This window comes from Euleptes europaea, chromosome 1 (assembly GCF_029931775.1).
Source record: "Euleptes europaea isolate rEulEur1 chromosome 1, rEulEur1.hap1, whole genome shotgun sequence".
Taxonomy (NCBI): domain Eukaryota; kingdom Metazoa; phylum Chordata; class Lepidosauria; order Squamata; family Sphaerodactylidae; genus Euleptes; species Euleptes europaea.
The window spans coordinates 19,363,534-19,382,623 of NC_079312.1; the positions used below are offsets into that span (position 1 = coordinate 19,363,534).

A 19,090-nucleotide genomic window follows, 5' to 3' on the forward strand; every position below is an offset into this window, starting at 1 on the left:
TGGGTTTTGAGAATCCGGATGGGGGGGGGGAAATGTGCATTTAGAGAGGGGCAAATCCAAGGCAAAACCTCCCATGCAGAAATGGCCCAAGTCTTCAATCCTTGGGTGGGGGGTGTGCAGAAAAAGCAAAAGCCAATCCCAAATGCCGCCACACCCTTTCCCCCCTCCTCATCCTGGCCCCAAAGCACACTTAAACCAGGGGGGCGGGCAGGGGCCACCGCCTCCCCGCCCCCCTTCCAAGGGGAAGAAACCCATTCTGGTCCTCCACCCCACCCCGACCCCTTACCAGCATTTGCAAACTGCGCAGTTGCTCCCCCCCGGATGGTTTCCCGCTGATGCAATTCATGAACGGCCCCCACCTTCCCCCCCACCCACTCAGGGCCCCCCCCCCAGCACAGGCAGGCCCGTCTGCTAATTCGGATTAAAGGAGCTCAATGGCTGCTGGGACTTGTAGTTCGCTTCCCCTTCTCCCCGTGCACAAAACCCGAACGCAGGGGGATTCTGGGAGTTGAAGTTTTCTCCCATTAAGATAAGTCGCAGTGGGTCGCCGTGTTAGTCTGTCTGCAGTAGGAGAAAAGGGCAAGAGTCCAGCAGCACCTTAAAGACTAACACAAATATTTTCTGGTAGGGTATGAGCTTTCGTGAGCCACAGCTCACTTCTTCAGATATGATCTGTGGCTCACGAAAGCTTATACCCTACCAGAAAATATTTTTGATATTGATATCTGAAGAATATCCAGATATCTGAATATTCAGATATCTAAATATTCAAATATCTGAAGAAGTGAGCTGTGGCTCACGAAAGCTCATACCCTACCAGAAAATATTTTTGATATTCAGATATCTGAAGAATATCCAGATATCTGAATATTCAGATATCTAAATATTCAGATATCTGAAGAAGTAGCTGTGGCTCACGAAAGCTCATACCCTACCAGAAAATATTTTTGATATTCAGATATCTGAAGAATATCCAGATATCTGAATATTCAGATATCTGAAGAAGTGAGCTGTGGCTCACGAAAGCTCATACCTACCAGAAAAATATTTTTATTAGTCTTTTAAGGTGCTACTGGACTCTTGCCCTTTTCTCCAATTATTAGCAATCCTCTCGTCCCAACGCCACAATGCTTGGCCTTTTAACCCCAGTTTCTCTTATCCGCCCCGTGTGTTTATCTGAAGACTTGGGGCTGGACTCCAGGAAACCTTCTGCCACAATAACTACGGTACCTAGGGCTGCCAAGCTTGAGCTGGGAATTTCTTGGATTAGGTTTGCCAACCTCCAGTTGGGCCTCCAGTACTGGAATTCCATTTCCAGACTACAGGCATACTTTGGAGATGTTGCGGGTTCGGTTCTAGACCACCACAATAAAGCAAATATCTCAGTAAAGCAAGTCAGTTGTTTTTTTTTTGTTTCCCAGTGTTGTCTTATTAAAGTGTGCAATAGCATTAGGTCTAAAAAAAAAAAACCAGTGTTTGCTTTTCAAGATGGCAGTCTCTAGCCTTTTTCTACTTATGGGGATAGAAGGAAAAGAACATGCAGGCGTGCTGATTTCCAATGCAGGCTCCCCTCCCATCCCGAGAAAAGGGTCCTCTAATAGTCAGCCTTTAGTTTCATAAAGTTTTTAACATCCTTCACAATCAGGCCATATCAGGACAGAAGGCGGGGCGCTTGCAAGGGCAGCCACGGCAATAATTCCAGGGTAAGGAGAGGCCAAATTAGAGATCACTCTATAACTCTTTCTGATGAACTGGAAGTATGTCATAAAATTGGAAGGGACCACCAGAGTCATGTACTCCAACCCCCTGCACAGAGCAGGAAATTCACAACTACTTTCCCCCCACAACCCCAGTGGCCACACCCCGTGGCCAACTTCCCCATGTGGGGAAGTGCATGGGGGCTACTGGGCTGGTTATAAGGTATTCTGTTATTGATCTAGTACGGTGCTAGAAGAGGACCTTCTCAGTGGGTCAGTCTAGAGGTTCTCAGGAGGTCCTGAGTGATGGCAGCTGGTTACCTGGTAATTTCCAGGGACCCCTTGGTCTAAGGGAGTTTCCCAGCAAGGAAAGGCACCATTTACCCCTTCCTTCCATAACACGGCTCATTACTACTTTTGTAACAATGGACCTGGATCAATAGATCAGACAACATTTGTTCCAGCTGCTGGTAGCCACCCTTCTTAGCTGAGCACAGCTCTCTCATTCATCTACACCGAGTGCCTCCCTTATGATACTTGCAATGCCAGAACAAAAAGCATAGAGAAAAAGATTGGGGACCCACATCAGGTTTATTTGTAGCTCTATTTAAAAAAAAATAGGGGAAAAATACCCACGAGAAGGACCCCCAAGGGGCAGGTCTAAGTGCGATCAGAGCAATTGGGAAAGGAAGGGGAGGGCAGCATGTGGACATGCACACACCCCTCTTTGTAGAATTGAGAGGAAACTACCCTCCCTCTTTCATTCTCGCTCTCTCTCTCTCTCTCTCTCTCTCTCTCTCACACACACACACACACACACACACACAGATTGCAAACAGTGGTATAAAAGAGCTCCTCTTCCCTCCCCTTCTTCGAATGCGCAGCCCTCAGTCTCAGCCACCAGGGGGCAGTAAAGACCAACAAAGATCATCGGCAGAGCACTGAGGCCAAGACCTGGTTACGAGACGGGGGACCTATCTGAAGGGGATAATCCTCGCTGGCTCTTCCTGGAGGCAGCAGTGAAATTAGGGAAGCAGTTTTCCAAAAAGGGTGTGTGTGTAAGGACGGATGATGGACGCATCTCTGAGGAAATCGATCCGGCCATCCTACAGAAAGGGATGCTTGCAGGAACGGTCACGTCCATCTCTCACACAGGGCCAAGTCCCACCAAGTGGCGCGTCCCTTCCCCAGCGGGAGGGGGCACCACTCGCAGGACCGTAGGGCCCTCCACACTGCACTCATGGCTCTCTTCGCCCTCCCACAGAGGGGCTGCCGCTACTCCCCAGCGTGTTCCCCCAGGTAGAGGGTGCGATGCGGGTGCCGTCTGGCCGAGGAGGACAAGGTGGTGCGTTGGGAGCGCAGAGCCGCCCGGGTCGTCCGTCCGGTAAAGGCCGGTGGGGAAGGCTGAGTGTGGTTGTCGGGGGTGGCCTCCTGGCGCCTCAGGAAGGGGGGCACCGTTGAGCTCTTGATGTGGATGACGCGAGTGTCCATCACCTCGCAGTCAATCTGCATCATCACCTCATAGCCCAGCGAGGAGTTGTACAGGCTCTCTGGAGGAGGGACAAAAATATTAAAAACCAAACTGCAACCGCTTCTGGGGTGACAGGGGCACTGCGGACCTGGTCTCAGTCTCTCTCTCTCTCTCCCACCCGCTCTCTTACCGTTGAGGGCCATGGCGGGCATCACCAGGGACATCTTTGGGCGAGAGGTTTTGTTGTGGCTGATGGCAGGCAGCAGTAAATGATCCTAAGGCAAAGGGAACGGAAATCATGGCTATTATTTATAAAGTGCCAAACTACAAGAAGGGGGGGATGGAAGAGGACGAGAAGAATGTTTTGGTTTGGTTTCAGAACAGGAGAGCTAAAGGATTGTGCCAAAGCCTCCAAGTGAAAGTGGGTTTTCGACAAAGAATGGCAAAGTGCCTGGCGCTTTCCCTCTGACATGACAGCCCTGCAAAATAGGCCATCCTTTCTCTACTCCTTGCCCCTCAACCAGCCTCTCCGGTGAGCCTCTGTCGTTTCCCCTCCCTGCTGTGGCTCCCAGTCCCGTCCCCCCCTGCCACAGCGGTTCTAGGCCCTCTGATGCCACACAGAGGCATTCAGGAGAGCAGATGTGACGGACTGAGGGTTAATGTCGGTCAGTGACTGTATGTGAAAGGAACATACAGGGAGTGGGCGGAGCTTGAGAAGACAGAGCTGCTGGGGAAAAGGGGGATTTTTTTAACACTCTGGGTTTCGTTGTGATGGGTTGTGCCTAGTGTGACTGGGGGGTGGGGGTGGGGAGAGAAGGGTGACGAAAGAGTTTGGGAGGAAAAAACAGTCCCTACTCTAGTCACAGGAGGGAGGAATAGTCTCTGAGCAAAGAGGTATTCTTGGCCCAAGAATTGTGAGAGAATTGCTTTAAATGCTGTGAATTAATTCCACAGAGATAAAAAGGAAGGAAGAAGGGATAATCTCCACACTTCCTAGTTTTAGGCACCAGAGTATACACATGAACCTCTGTGTACAGGTTCTGGGACTAAGCTACCTTAACAAATTGGAAATCTGGGTTAAGCAAAATAACATCTGTGCTGTACTTGCTGAGTAACTCATTATTTATATAGAAAATCTGTACCTTCCCTTAACACTAGTTTTCCCTCTAATACCTTTCCCTACGAAGTATAATAAAATGCTGTTACTTTATTGTTGAACTGAATAAAGGCTCTGGCGTCTCAATTAACTGAGGTAAAAACAAGTAGGAAACAAGGGAGAGATTGCCCCCTCTTGCCACGCCAGCCTCCCAAGACAACCTGACCAGCTGGACGGGAGGAGCAGCAGCCCCACACAGGCTGCCGGCACATGTCAGAGGGGATGGGCCGCACTTGGGGAGGCCGGAGGGGCCCGCTGATCTCGTTCCACAAAGTGACCGAACGGATGGAGGATGCGGTACAGAATTCCGCGTATTTTTTTTTAATCTACTCCAGATGGCGGACCCATTCTTTCAACAGTTATTAGGTATGATGACTTACGGAGCTTCCATGTTCAGAGACAGTTAGGATTCCCAACACCGCTCTCCACAAATGCTGGGAGATTTGGGGGGCGGTACCTGGGAAGGGCAGAGCTTAGGGAAGCTGTGATATCACTTCCGGTTGACACTCTAGGCTGCCTCCCTGAGTCAAAGCCGGTGTGAGCCAGTGGAGCTTTCACTGCTGCACACCTGCGGAGGGCCTCCTCTCAAGGACGGTTGCTGGGGGCTGGTCAAGGCTGTGATCTCATACTGAATCCTGTTTGTGGGACTGTGTTTTGACCTTGAAGCTGTGAGAGACCGGGAAGCCGTGTGTACTGTTATTTGGTCGTAGCCATAGGAACCAGCAGGTTCCCAGAGTACAGTTGCTTTCGCTTTGAATCCTTTTTATTGTAAGCAAATCCACCTTGCCTCTATTGCTGCCCTTACTTGCGTGAGCTGCAGCCAACTTCTGAAACTCTGTCCTTTTTCTCCCATTAAATTAGCTTTGCTTAGGATCATCACCTGTCTGAGCGTGTCTGTTTGTGGGAAGCTAGGGATGGACACCAGAGTTTGACATTAGGGCAGAACTATGAGAGCAGCACTATGACATTAGAGTGTCACTATGTGGAGGCCGTTTTTTTCCTCCCACTCCTCTATTTCTCAGGTGGGGAACTGGGGCTGGGAAAAGGTAAGAGGGAGGCCTAGAGACAGTGTCCTGATGAATACCCATGGGAATCTTCTCTCTCTACCTTGGGAAACAAGGGTGCTGGACTTCATGGGCCTGTGGTCTGATCCAGCATGGCTCTTCTTCCCTTCTTGTTATTTAATTGTCCTCACAGCCATCTCTGCGGCTTCACATCATTGTAGTTACCAAACAACTCACCCTGCGGAATGACACCACGTAGAAGGTGTCCTCTCGCCGATCGATGGCATCCATGAAGTCATGGTCCTTGTGGTCAGGATGCTGATACACCTGCAGCTGGCTCAGGGAATCCCTGAAAGGACAGGAAGAGCAGATGGGAAAAGGAGGCCACACAGTGCAAGTGCACCACAGAAGCCAGGAGAAGGAGAGGGGGACCAAGTGCAGACGGAGCAGCTGACTAGAGGCGGTGGGAAGCCATCATCCCTTTCTAGCAGTCTGACCTAGGAGGCAACAGGTCCTGTTACACAAAACGCTCCCCCCAAGCCAGGAACAGCAACTACAGCTAGCTTGGGAGCCACGGGACCGATAACAAAGCGAGGACCTACTTTGAGTAGGAATGTGGGGGAAGAGTGCAAGAAACAGAATTGATTTGGAGGAGTGCCAAGAGAGACAAAAAGAAGGAGAGGCAGCAAAGGAAAGATCTCCCGAGCTTCTATGGCAGCAAGTAACAAAAAAAAGAAAGCGTGGGTGAGGGCCAACCCTCTCCTTTCCTTCTAAGGCCTTGGGAAATGTGCTGTGCTGGAAAAAGCTGCAAAGGAAGGGGCTGTGACTCAGTGGTAGAGCATCTGCTTGATATGCAGAAGGTCCCAGGTTCAATCCCCAGCATCTCCAGGCAAATAGGTGATGTGAAAGACCTCTGCCTGGGACCCTGGAGAGTCGCTGCCGGTCTGAGTAGACAATACTGACCAAAGGTCCATTGGTATAAGGCTGCTTCATGTGTTCAAGAAGAGGGGGTCCAATGGGTGTGTGTGTGTATTATGTGTGAGCTGCAGGGACAGGGTAATGGACTTTGATGCAGGAGATCCACAACTCCAATTTCTCCTCTGCCACAGCCTCCCCACATGACCCTGGGCAACTCCCAGTCTGTCAGGCCCAGTTCTTCCTCACCTATAAAACGGATGTCCGCAGCGCCAGTTAACACATATCCTCCTAAATGTCATTTATCCGACAGGATCTCCTAGAAAAGGACTGTATGAATGTGATATTCACAGTTCTGAGAGCCAGCGTGGTGTAGTGATTAAGAGTGGTTTTGTTTCCCCACTCCTACACATGAAGTCTGCTGGGTGACTTTGGGCCAGTCACAGTCCTCTCTGAACTCTCTCAGCCCTACCTGCTTCACAAGATGCCTGTTGGGGGGTGGGAGGTGATTTTAGGCTGCTTTGAGAGTCCTTAAAGGTAGAGGGGCCGTAGCTCAGTGGTAGAGCATCTGCTTGGCACGCAGAAGGTCCCAGGTTCAATCCCCGGCATCTCCAGTTAAAGGGACCAGGCAGGTAGGTGATGTGAAGGACCCCTGCCTGAGACCCCTGGAGAGCCACTGCATGTCTGAGTAGACAACACTGACTCTGATGGACCAAGGGTCTGATTCAGTATAAGGCAGCTTCATGTGTTCATGTGTAGAGAAAAGCAGGGTCTAAAAACGAACTCTTCTTCTTCTATCTCTGCTGCTTTGCATGTACAGGGACTACCGCTAGTGCAAGTCATCGCTCAACCTTGAGGTCAAAGGGAACGTTGCCAACCAGCCTTGTCGCTCTCCGCAGGGCCTCTGCGGCAGGGCCAAGAAACGCACCCAGTCAAGACCCAAATCAGAAACTGTGACATAAGGGATTCCATAGGGAAGAGCAGCATCAAGGCTAAGGGAAGACGCAACTGGAGAACACACTCAGGGCCATTGTCTGTAAGAGGCTAGGGTGGAAAGGAAAAGCAGGAGCCGGAGCCAACAGTTCTGAGCAAAGGACACACTGCAGAGGCCAAAGGGCACAAAGATGACTGACAAGGAAGCTGCTTACCTCTCTGGGTGCCTCGGGGGGCTGGCAGGGACGTAGCGGGAAGGGCTCAGGGGCTTCCTTTCCTTGGTTTTCTCCTGAAAGGAAACAGATGAGGGTTCAAAGGTGGGAAACAGATGAAGGTTCAAAGGTGGAGATCGGGGGGATTCAGCAAAACAGGGGCCTCTGCACAACCTCCCAGGCAATTCCCCCTCCCTCCCCCAACTTTTCGGGAGGGAACCACAGTAAGATTTCAGGTACCAGCTTTCCAGCCCAGACTTTTATAGTTATGTGACCACCACCCCCGAAGCTCCAACTAAAGCAGGGGTGTCACACTCAATTCTTACAAGGGCCAGATATGATATAAATATCATTTCGTCAGACCGGGCCATGCCTCGCCAGTTCAGTGGGGGGCAGGGGGGCTGCCTCAGCTGGTTTGTGGGCCAGATCAGAGCTCTAAAGGGGCTGGATCTGGACCTCGGGCCTTATGTTTGACACCCCTGAACTAAGGCCTTCCTTTCTGGGCCTATCACCTCCCACCTGGCTGGCCTGCGCAGCTTTCCGTGACTGCGATGGCTTCCTCCCGTTGATCTGGTGTCTTCGGACCCACCCACTGAGTTCGTCTGCCAGCCTGCAGATGGAAGAGGAGACAGGGGGAGGGTCACCCAGAAGAGCTGCGCTCTCTGGGCTTGCTCTCCCTCTCTTCGCAGGCAGAAGGGCATCACAGTGCAAGGATAACTCCCCAAATGGCTCAGCCACAACCCCTTCCTCTCCCCTCCGGAGCCTACCTGAGCGATTCCGTGCGATTGAACTGGCGGCAGTCAGAAGCCAGGAACAGCTTGTTCAAGTCCCTCAGCATCAGGTCCTTCATGTCAGAGAAGGGAGCAGACAGGTTTCTGGAGGGGGAGAAGGAGGCAAAATGCAAACACTTAAGGGCAAAGGGGATCAGAGATAGGATTGATTCACATTAACCTGCCTTATATGGAATCAGACCCCCAGTGCATCAAGGTCAGTATTGTCTAGACTGGCAGTGGCTCTCCAGGGTCTCAGGCAGAGGTCTTCCCCATCACCTCCTACCACCTCTTTTTAACTGGCATTGACGGGGATTGAACCAGAGACCTTCTGCGTGCAAAGCAGAGGTTCTATCGAGCCACAGGCCACTCGATTAAAAAAATATACTTGGCTGCATAAGCAGCAAGGAGGTTATGAAAGGTTTGTACATATTCTCTCATCTTGAAGAATGACATCAGCAACATAAAAAAAAACTCACAGGTGTGGAAATCAAGCAGTAACAACATGAACAGGGTAATAAATGAGTCTCTTCCATATGACCGTTTTGTGGTTTGGGTTCTTTTTGCTCTCTTAGCCACCTACGATTTGGCAGTGAGCCATTTACGCCAGGCAGGCTACTTAAGACCATGTTACAACATAATAAATTATGTCGTCTATAGGGAAAACTGCTACCTGGGACCAGGGTACAGAAAGGATCACCTTATCCCACCATATGAATCCACCGATAGCTTCAATCTGCTTCAGTGGTCCTGTTCTGGAGGACTCTGCCACATGAAAGTTTAAGCTGGCGGCGACCGAAGAGAGGGCCTTTTTGGTGGTGGCACAATAGCACTGGGAAAGCCCAATGGGTATGATGGAAGTCCAAACTTTTAGAGTTGACCACAGGAGAAAATGGTTGTCGTCATTGTTTATGTAGTGCTTGGTAAGACACATGAACACATGAAGCTGCCTTATACTGAATCAGACCCTTGGTCCATCAAAGTCAGTACAGTCTACTCAGACGGGCAGCGGCTCTCCAGGGTCTCAGGTCTTTCACATCACCTACTTCTCTAGTTCCTTTAACTGGAGAGGCCGACAATTGAACCTGGGACCTTCTGCATGCCGAGCAGATGCTCTACCACTGAGCCACGGCCCCTCCCCAAGCCAGTAATGTTATTGCCACCTAACAGGGGAAAGCGGGCCCCAGGCTGGCTCACCTGAGACCACCCGGTGAATTCTTTTTTTACTTTTGTTTACAGTCTGCCTTTATCACGGGGACCCAAGGAGGATTACACGTATGAATTAAGGCCTGCGTCGAGACTTGAGCCTGTGGCCTTCTACATCACGCTCTTAGCTGCCGTCTTAACCCTTCCCCAAGTTACCTGAACGGAGTCTTTCCAGGACTGGCTGGGGCCTCCTCTTGGTGCTCAGTCAGCTCCTCCTCTGGGACTTCCAGAGACTCCTCTATGATGCCTAAAAGGTGTCTGCGGCTGGGACCGGCCTCCGCTTCCTGTCTGGGTGGGTCCACGTCTGCTACTTTTCGCTCGCTGATGCTGGGAAGGGTGGAAGAGGACACAACACCGAGGACATTTTGGGACACCTTACCAAAGAATTAAATTTGGGTGGCATGCCCTCACCAAAAAAAAAAAAAAACAACCCTAAAAATGGGATTCTCCCCTCCTCATGGCAGGATCTAACCTGCCACTGTGCTTCCTGAGTATACTCAGTATATTGCAGGAAAGACTTGGCAGTGATAGAAACTCAACTCTCTCCTCCCACTCCCACCATCAAAAAAATCAGGCAACAAGAGCAAAAAAACCAGAAAGCCAATAACAGGAAGATGGGAATTTCAAGTCGTTGGCCCTCCAAGTATAGTTTCACACTATGATCACCCCAAATACACCATCATCCAGAGAAAACACCTCCCCTAACCAGTCTGCCAGGTTTAGTCTGTGCCCGGCAAGCACCCACATGCCATGTTCCTCGCACACAAAGCCCAGCTGAATTCCCTGGGGGAAGAGAGATGAGGAATGATGAGCTAAGTCGCTTATTGACTGAGAAAGGGATTACACGCAGTGCCTTGGGGTGGGGTGGGGTAGGAGCTCACCTGACAGGCCCAAAACTGAAGGCTATGAAAAGCAGCACCACCATGACGCAGATGACTTTCCGATTCCCGGAGACAAACTTCATATCTCCGTTCTAAGAGAAGACAAAAATGAGTCACCCTCTGTCACAAGAACAGCATATTGCCGGTTTAAAATCCATACCTTCCTTGGACAAACCAGCATCTCAGACTCAGAAGTACACTGACTTTGAACCTGCAGGTTCCCATTTAATCATCATAGTTAACAGCTTTTGATGGAGCTTTCCTCCTGGAATGTGTCCAGTTCCTTTCTTTATCAAAGCCAACCAGCAATCACCACTACATCTTGTGGCACTGCGTTCCAGCAGTCAAATCATGCATTGGGCAAAGAAACACCTTCCTTTTTTTCTGCCCGGAATCTACCCCCACATCACTGGCTGCCTCCCAGGTCCAGCACGATGGGAGAGAAAGAGCAATCTCTCTAGCAGCTTTCTCTACATTGCGCTCAAACCCCTTCAGTCGCCCTTCTCCATACCCTTTCCAGCTCGACAACACCCTTACTGAAATGTTACATAAACATATGCATGCAAAATAGGAATAGCAGGGGGAAGCTGGAATTAAGTTTCACCAGCAAGGATGAACATAACATGAGAACCTAAAAAAGGCCCTGCTGGATCAGACTAAGGGTCCATCAAGTCCAGCAGTCTGTTCACACAGTGGCCAACCAGGTGCCTCTAGCAAGCCCCCAAGCAAGACAACTGCAGCAGCATGGTCCTGCCTGTGTTCCACAGCACCTAATAGAATAAGCATGCTCCGCTGATCCTGCAGTTACTGTTTCAGAGCGGCCAGCACCCACCTCGTTGAGGACACAGTCCAGCCGCCGTCGGAGGAGTGCGTTCTCCCGCCGGAGCCTCTCGTTGTCCGCAAGGGCCTCCCGCAGCCGGGCCTCCAGCCCCTGCAGGTACTCCTTCTTTTTCCTCCGGGACTGGCAAGCCGACTCACGGTTCTTAATCATGCGCTGCTGCCGCTTCAACACTTTCAGCTATTAAGGCGTACCAAGAGAGAAAACGTTATTTGTGCACGCGTTTGTTATTCGTGCACGCGTTTTTTGTTTTTTTTTAAAGCACGGAGTGATAAAGTTCAAGCAGACAAGAACCTGGGTAAAAGGAGATCCTTCACTGAAAGTATAGTGAGTGTATATGGGATTCACTATGACCAGATGTTGCAGAAGCTGCTAGTGGCTTTGTAAAGAGTTTATAGATAAACAGGGAGCTCAAGTGGCTACTAGAAACAGCACATCCATGTTCAGAAATCACACACAAAATGCTTGGGATTAACATAAGGGGAATTGTTCATTACATCATCATTATATATTTTTCCCTTTTTCCTTTGGTGTAATTTTATTTTGCCCCACCCTCAATCCCCAGCTAAAGCTGGATTCAGGGCAGCTCACAGAATACATTTTTTAAAAAATCAATACAACAGACTACAGTAAAATCATATTAATAAAAACTGCTAAACATTGTAATAGGCCCATGCATGTCAAGCAAAATCAGCATAAGGTAAAATGAAAAAGGTGCTCAATTTAAACATGGGGCAGTCAGAGCCTTCCCATACATGATGGTAACAATAAAGCAAAATATAGTAGTAATTGATTTAATTGTAAATGCGGTCGTGATATGGATCTTTGTTTTTCTCATCTTTCAGGTATCATTCATATTCTTAAAATTCAGGAATTTTATTTATGGTTTTAAATGTCCGATTGTTATACTTATGGTTTTAATGTTGTAACCCGCCTTGGCAGGGGAGGGCGGGTTAGAAATTTGAAAAATAAATAAATAATAAATAAATAAATCTTTTAATAATAAAAAAATAAGGGGATGGATACTCCAGTTACAAAGTTCTTTTGGAAGCCCTGGGGCAGGGCAGATGTTGGAGTGCTGAACTGTCCCTTTCGGATTTAAGGAGAGGCCGCCAGACAGAGAGCCCCCTGGGCAGCAAAGAGAAGGGGACAAGGAGCCGGGATACCAAGGCATGACTTACGTCAATCTCCGGGCTGCAGGATCCGATCTGTGTGGGTGCCGGGACGATGGTTTTGGCTTCCGGCTTGGGGGCAGAGGGAGCGGGCTTGGCTGGGAGGCCTTCCTTCACAGGGGACTGAACCTTGATCAGGCCAGACACGGGGAGGTGCAGCAGTTCGGACTGGGAGATCACCACACCCTGAGCCGGGACTGAGACCAAAAGATACACGCGTAAAAATGAGCAAGGCCAGACAAACTCTCTGTGCCGCACAACTGAAGGTCCCTTCCCTGCCGGCTTCCGAGGAAACGCAGCAAATCCCCTCCAGCAACAGGAGCTTCCGCACAGCAGCGCTCCCAACACCGCAGAACGGAGAGCAGCCTTGTTGCCTGGTTACCTGTTATTCCAGGGTTGATCGTCTGCGACTGGGTGGCTGGGACAGGCTGCAGTAAGATAGTCTTACTGGGAGCGGCCGCCGGCTGCACCGGCACAGTGGTGACCACAACCGGCTTGGGCTGAATGGGGGGCTTCCGGCTGAGAATGCTCTCAGCTTTGTTGGGGGCCGTGGCTTTCCCTGTAACGAGAGCAAAATGGTCACTGGAGCTGGATTCGTCCCCCTTTCAGGGCTCTCAAGCCCTAGTCAGAATCAGGCTTCACTACTGGGCCGCCACTTCCAACGCCAGCTGTGGTCTGCAAAAAACCACAGCTACGTGAAACGAAAAGGGAAGAATAGCGAATGAATGGGAATCCCTCCGGAAGATGCCCTTTTCCAAGCCAATTCAAGAAGCAGGGAGGGAAATTTGACAAAAGAAAGATGGGAGCATGTGATTAACCTGTACTTATTGCTCTAGAACAGCGTTCCCGACCAGGGTTCCCCAGAACCCTAGCGTTCTGTGAGAAATCGCTAGGGGTTCCGCGAGAAATAGTGATGAATAGGCTAATAATATGTAAATCATATGTAGGGGGTTCCCTGAGACATGAATATTATTTCAAGGGTTCCGCAAGGGTAAAAAGGTTGAGAAACTCTGCTCTAGAAGCTTAATTTGAGCAGGTGACTATTTGTTGAACTCTACTCCACAACATTCCTTATTGTAAACAGAACAAACAGAGCTCCCATCAAATGCTCTGAACTTTTAACGCCCACTCTTTATTCATTCTTTTGTTTTAAAGATGCTGGACGTCGTACACTGAACTACTGTTGTGTCACATTCCAATGAGCTGGGATGAAAGCGGCAATTGTTAGAATGTTAACAGACAGCACATTTCCGTGAGAGAAGTGAAAGGTCAATTTGCTGGAAGGGGAATCACAAGTGGCCAAGAGCAGGATACTGGTGGCAGGAAGGTGTTTGGGCAAGCTAATGAACCTGCATGATGGTATTGTGTGTGAAGAGAGAACATCACGTATTCATTTGCGCTCTCTACCAATATTTTTGCCACAGGCTTCTCATTTTCTTCCTTAGCATTATTCTTGGCACTCTTGTTTTTTTAAAGTAGCGAATAAGGAGTTGGATCAGGCAGATCTGTTCCGGTAAGGGCAATGTGGGGATGGACTGTGGCTTAGTGGAAGAGCCTCTGCTTTGCATGCAGAAGTTCCCAGGTTTAATCCCTGGCATCTCCAGTTACAAGTAGTAGGTGATGTGAAAGACCTCTGCCTGAGGCCCTGGAGGGCCAGTGCCAGTCTGAGCAAACAACATTGTCCTTGATGGACTGATGGTGTGATTCGGTATAAGGCAGTTTCATGTGTGCTGATTTGGGAACATTCATATGATGCCATGCTTTCCTCGAGCACAAAGAACCTCAGACAAGATTTCTATCCCACCTTTCCTCCAAGAAACCCAGAGCAACATACACAGTTCCTCCCCACTCCGTTATCCACACCGGAGCCTTGGGAAGTCGATCAGGGCTTAGAGGGGGCAGCTGGCCAAAGGTCACCTCAGGACAGAATGAGGATTTGAACCCAGGCCTCTCTGGCCCTAGTCTAACCCTTTAATCATCCCACCATACTGGCTCTGTCAAAGAATACCAATAGCCACAGATGTGTCGCACTAACCCTCTTTGAGCTGACCTTGGTTATGCAGGTTTCAGAATTTCAAACCTCCTTGAAGAGGTCAAAAAGCTTCCAAATGCAGCCACTCATAGCTAGAAGCTTATCCTCCCCAGCTGCCTACCTGTGTCAGGTGCTGGGACGACACTGATGTGCACAGTGCCAAAGGGGGGCGAGAGGACATCTCCAAACATGCATGGAGGGGTTGGGGGGTGCTCCGTCTTCACCCCAATCACATCACCTGGGCTGGGGGCCTGGGAAGAAAAGTACAGAGCCTTGAAGAACACAGAAACTTTAAGACGGGGATGAGATAAGACGCCAAAAGGGAACTGGGATGACGTACCTGCCCTGGGAAGTCAGCAGAGGAGAAGGAAGAAGAAGGGGAGGATGCAGCAGACAAATCAGAGCAGTGAGATGAGGCCGGGGAGACCGGCTCGGACTTTACCTGCAGCTCTACAGGCAAAAGGAGAACAAACTGCTAACACGATTCTGTTGCCCTCACAACAAAGCCAAGGGAGAAAAACAAATCAGTTTATTTTCACACACACAAGCAAAATTCCCTCAGTAGAACTGAAGGCTCTCCCCCTCCCCACCCCATTTCCTCTGGCAGAGGAGGCAGTAATGGCTCAACAGTGCCTTCTTTGCAGATTGCCACCTCCGGAGGAGATAATCTGGCATCTCTGTGAGCTCAGCACAGGGTGGAGGGAGAAATCCTCTTCAGCAACACATCTGAGACCCCTCCAGAAATAGACCCTGAAAATCCATTTTGCACTGCCTCCTTTTTCAAAGGCTCTGCCTAGAGCTGTAAAGTTACATCTGATGTTTATCGGTGCTCGGGCCACAGCTGGCTCCTTTTTTTCCCTAACTGCATACTGACTTTGATGGACCAAGGGTCTGATTCAGTATAAGGCAGCTTCATGTGTTCATAACAAAAACCAACAAAAACAAACAGCCCTGCATCACCTTCAAGTCCAATATGTTTCTTGCAGCTGATACCACAATAAATTTCATCCTGCCTAAGATCTGGGAACTGGATCCGCCACTTCTACTTCCTTGACACAGGATCAGAACCATCTAGCCCAAGGTCATTGTTAGCAGCTCAGCTACTTGCACAGGGTGCATGACTGCAGCCACATCCCCAAGGCACGGGAGCTCCAAATTCACTGCTTGAATGCTGCAGCGATTCACCAACAAACAGTAAATCAAGTTCTACTGGATCAGACTAACCACTCCATCATAAGCAGAATCCTACTCAAGTACAATCCTAAGACTACTCACCTGGAAAGAGGGTGTCATGTAATGGGTCCCAAGGAGGGTCTGGGGGTGTCGTTTCCATGTCAAATCCATCACTGAACTAAGGACCAGAAAAGAGGAATGGTATAAAAATCAAAACGAATTAAAAAAGGGTGAGGAAACGCCATCCCACCGCGAGTCTCCACCCCCATGCTCAAGTCCTGTTTCAGTTCCCTTTCCCCAGCTGTCCTTCATTTCCTCTCATTCAGACTCTGCTCTCACTCCCCACACTATCTCTGCTTCACATCCTCTACTCTTTTCCCACCCAGCTCCATTCGCTTTCCTTCTTTGTCCCATGTTTTTGTGAGCTTTGCAGCATTACTAAAGGTAAAGGTAGTCTCCCTGTGCAAACACCGGGTCATTCCTGACCCATGGGGTGACGTCACATCACCACATTCACTAGGCAGACTATGTTTACGGGGTTGTTTGCCGTTTCCTTCCCCAGTCGTCTACACTTTACTCTCAGCAATCGTGGTTCTCATTTAACCGACCTCAGAAGGAAGGGAGATCATTTAACCGACCTTGGAAGGATGGAAGGCTGAGTCAGCCTTGAGCAGGTTACCTGAAACCAACATCTGTCAGGATCGAACTCACGTCATGAGAAGAGCTTTGACTGCAGGACTGCAGCTAACCACACTGCACCACAGTGCTCTTGGTATGCTGCATTACTACGGCCACCTAATATGCTGCCTGAATTTTTTGTACCACTCTTTTCTAAAAAAAGCTCCAACAACTCTTATTTGGGTATCCCTGGATTTGAAGACAGCTATAGTCTCTTGCCATGAAACCCACACACACACACACACACACACATTTGTGTTGCCCCATTGTGCAGAATAGTTTTATCCACACAAAGGTGGGGTGGTGTCAGGGCACACAGGGCTATTGTTTATTTTTATTTATTTAATGTGCTTTGTACCCTGGCTTTTTCCCCAATGGGGACCCAAAACAGCTTCCATCATTCTGCTCTTCTCCATTTTATCCTCACAACAACCCTGTGAGGCGGGTTTGGCTGAGAGTGTGCGACTGGCCCAAGGTCACCTAGCAAGTTTACACGGCAGAGTGGGGATTCAAACCTGGGTCTCCCCAGTCCAAGCCAAGCATTTTAACTTCTACACCAGACTGGATATATAAAGGTTTCTGTGACTGGAGGCTTCATTCCATTCAGATAAGAAGAGTTGGTTTTTTATACCCCGCTTTTCTCGACCTTTAAGGAGTCTCAAAGGTGCTTACAATCACCTTCCCTTCCCCTCCTTACAACAGGCACCTTGTGAGGTAGGTGGGGCTGAGATAGTTTGGAGAGAACTGTGACTAGCCCAAGGTCACCCAGCAGGCTTCATGTGGAGGAATGGGGAATCAAACCTGGTTCTCCATATTAGAGTCCGCCACTCTTAATCACTGTGCCATACTGAGAAAAGCCAATAAAGGCTGTGAACAAAAGGAAAATGTGACAGTGACTTGGAGAACAGGGTAATACCGTACCTATAAAGGGGATGGGACCAGAGAGGAAGAGGTTTGTAATGAGAGGATCAGCACAGTGTTGAGACTGTTTTAAACCCATGATTCCAGTTTGTTGAAGGATGGCAGTTTTGCCTTTGCACACATAGTAAACACACTGGGGTTCAGTGAATGCAGACTAAAGTCATGGACACCGCAAGGTGGAGATGGGGGTACCCTTATGAGGAGCTTAGAGACTTGGATCCAGTGCTCCCAGATGCCAGCCCAGCTCAAGCAATTTATGCATCCCTCTGGTGTCAAATACAGATGAACTGATAGAAGTGAGAGGGAGGGTGTTGAGCATTTGTCTAAACCACATTTAGGGCTCATAGCAGGGGGAGAGGGACTAAGGGACTAAGGGAAGGGCAGGCTTCAGAGCAACTGGATGGGGGAGAGAGAACGGCGTGCATTTCCTTGGCACACGTGTGAAGGTGACTCTCTCTCTCTCACCATGCAATGGTCTCCTTCAGCATCCAAAACGCTGCGTTCCAGACAGGGGAAGAGTTCTGCTGCCACATCTCTGTCATCATCCAGGCAACTGTAGAGACCCGTGTCTGTGGGGAACCAGCAAAGAGAGCAATCAGTGAGGCAGGAAAGATAACCAAATATGCCTCGTCGCCATGCCACTGCCTTCCCCTCCCTCCTTTCCTTGTGCCACCTGCAGGCCTCCTTCCGGTTATGAATCCGATAAGACCTTAGCCCTGAATTGCCCCCACCCAACCGGCTTCCTCCTCCATCCCATCCGCTCAGGGGGCCTTAACATTAACAAAAGTGCGCAGCAGGTAGACATTCAACAGGTAAAGCTCTGTCCAGGAACAGATGAGGCAGGCGCACCTGCTAAACAGGTGCCTATTTTGAATTTGCTGAAGACACAGGAAGGAAAAAGAGCCACCCTAATCTCCCACCCCTCCCATTTTCCATTTTCGCCCCCCTCCAAAACAGACCTTAAGCCCCCCCCCCAGCATCTAGGCCCCGCCCACCCTCGACCCCCTGCAATGGCCCGACCCCCCTTTCCCAGCCAATAGGAAAGTTCTTTCCTTTGTGTCCCCCTCACCCCAGTCCTCGCTGCTGAGCAGGTTATCCGCACGGAAGCGGCTCGAGTCGCTCAAAAGCAGCAGCTCCGAAGCCAGCGCCGCCATCTTCCTTCCACCTTTTCCTACTCTGCACGGCCGCTGCCTCACACCCACCCCCCACTGCTGTCATAGCAACACCCTTGCCCAATGGGAATCGCGCTACCGCACTGGTCCAGCCAATCGGGGGGAGAGAAGGCGGGCTGCGACCGGACCTTGCACCAATAGCCAAAAGGAAACGATACGGAAGCGTAGAGAGCCGGAATGCTCTGAGCCAATCGCGGACGATCTAACTGCGCGTGGGCACCGAGGGCTACGAAACACAATTTTACTGGAATTCTCATAGAACGGAAAAGGGAAGGAGGGAATGGGCATGCGCAGAGGCAGCGTGGCGTAGGTGGTCGAGAGGGACGTAGAAGTAGCTGGCCGTAGACGCATTTCATACCAGCGCGAAGCCAATGCATTCTATGAGTGAGTAGTCGTTTAGCGCATGCGTAGAGTTGGCGCTAGACCGCAGAGAGTGATACGCGCATGCGTATGAAATTCAGTTTTTTTCCTAAAAATCGCGCATGCGTATTTAGGTGCTTCACGCACGTGCCAGTAGGAGTTGTGGGTTTTTTTTTTTTTACTTCTTTTTTTCCCCAAAATACACAAGCTTCTTTGATGGGTTCTTTTGTTGTTGTTGTTATTTATGGAGAATCTATTCTTTAAAAAAACTTGTTGGCCTCAGTTCAAATCTTACCCACATCCAAGGAGTCATTAGGTAGCCATGAGGAAGTTACCAGAGCCTTTTAGAGGATAATAAATGGAAGACTTTGTAACAGCTGCTAGATGCACAAGAATTTAACAAGTAAAGTATAATTGTTTAAACACAAAATATTTTGCACAGAAAAACAGGTTATTATCTATTTATTTATTTTTTAATTATCTGCTTCTCCTAAATCTT

The 19,090-nt window shown here is 49.5% G+C and overlaps 1 protein-coding gene across 1 annotated transcript; it reads right to left on the reverse strand.

Annotated features, from left to right (window-relative positions):
• Positions 1–2,972: 2,972 nt before the first annotated feature.
• ATF6B (activating transcription factor 6 beta) lies at positions 2,973–18,247 on the reverse strand. The gene is made up of 16 exons (XM_056844588.1): positions 18,129–18,247; positions 17,525–17,628; positions 15,563–15,638; positions 14,628–14,737; positions 14,409–14,538; positions 12,638–12,814; positions 12,265–12,452; positions 11,078–11,263; positions 10,246–10,337; positions 9,521–9,691; positions 8,156–8,263; positions 7,908–7,998; positions 7,392–7,465; positions 5,566–5,677; positions 3,359–3,443; positions 2,973–3,247 (listed from the first exon to the last, which is right to left on the reverse strand). The coding sequence occupies exons 1-16, from the start codon at positions 18,211–18,213 to the stop codon at positions 2,973–2,975; spliced, it is 2,064 nt and encodes a 687-aa protein (XP_056700566.1). The 5' UTR covers positions 18,214–18,247.
• Positions 18,248–19,090: the final 843 nt, after the last annotated feature.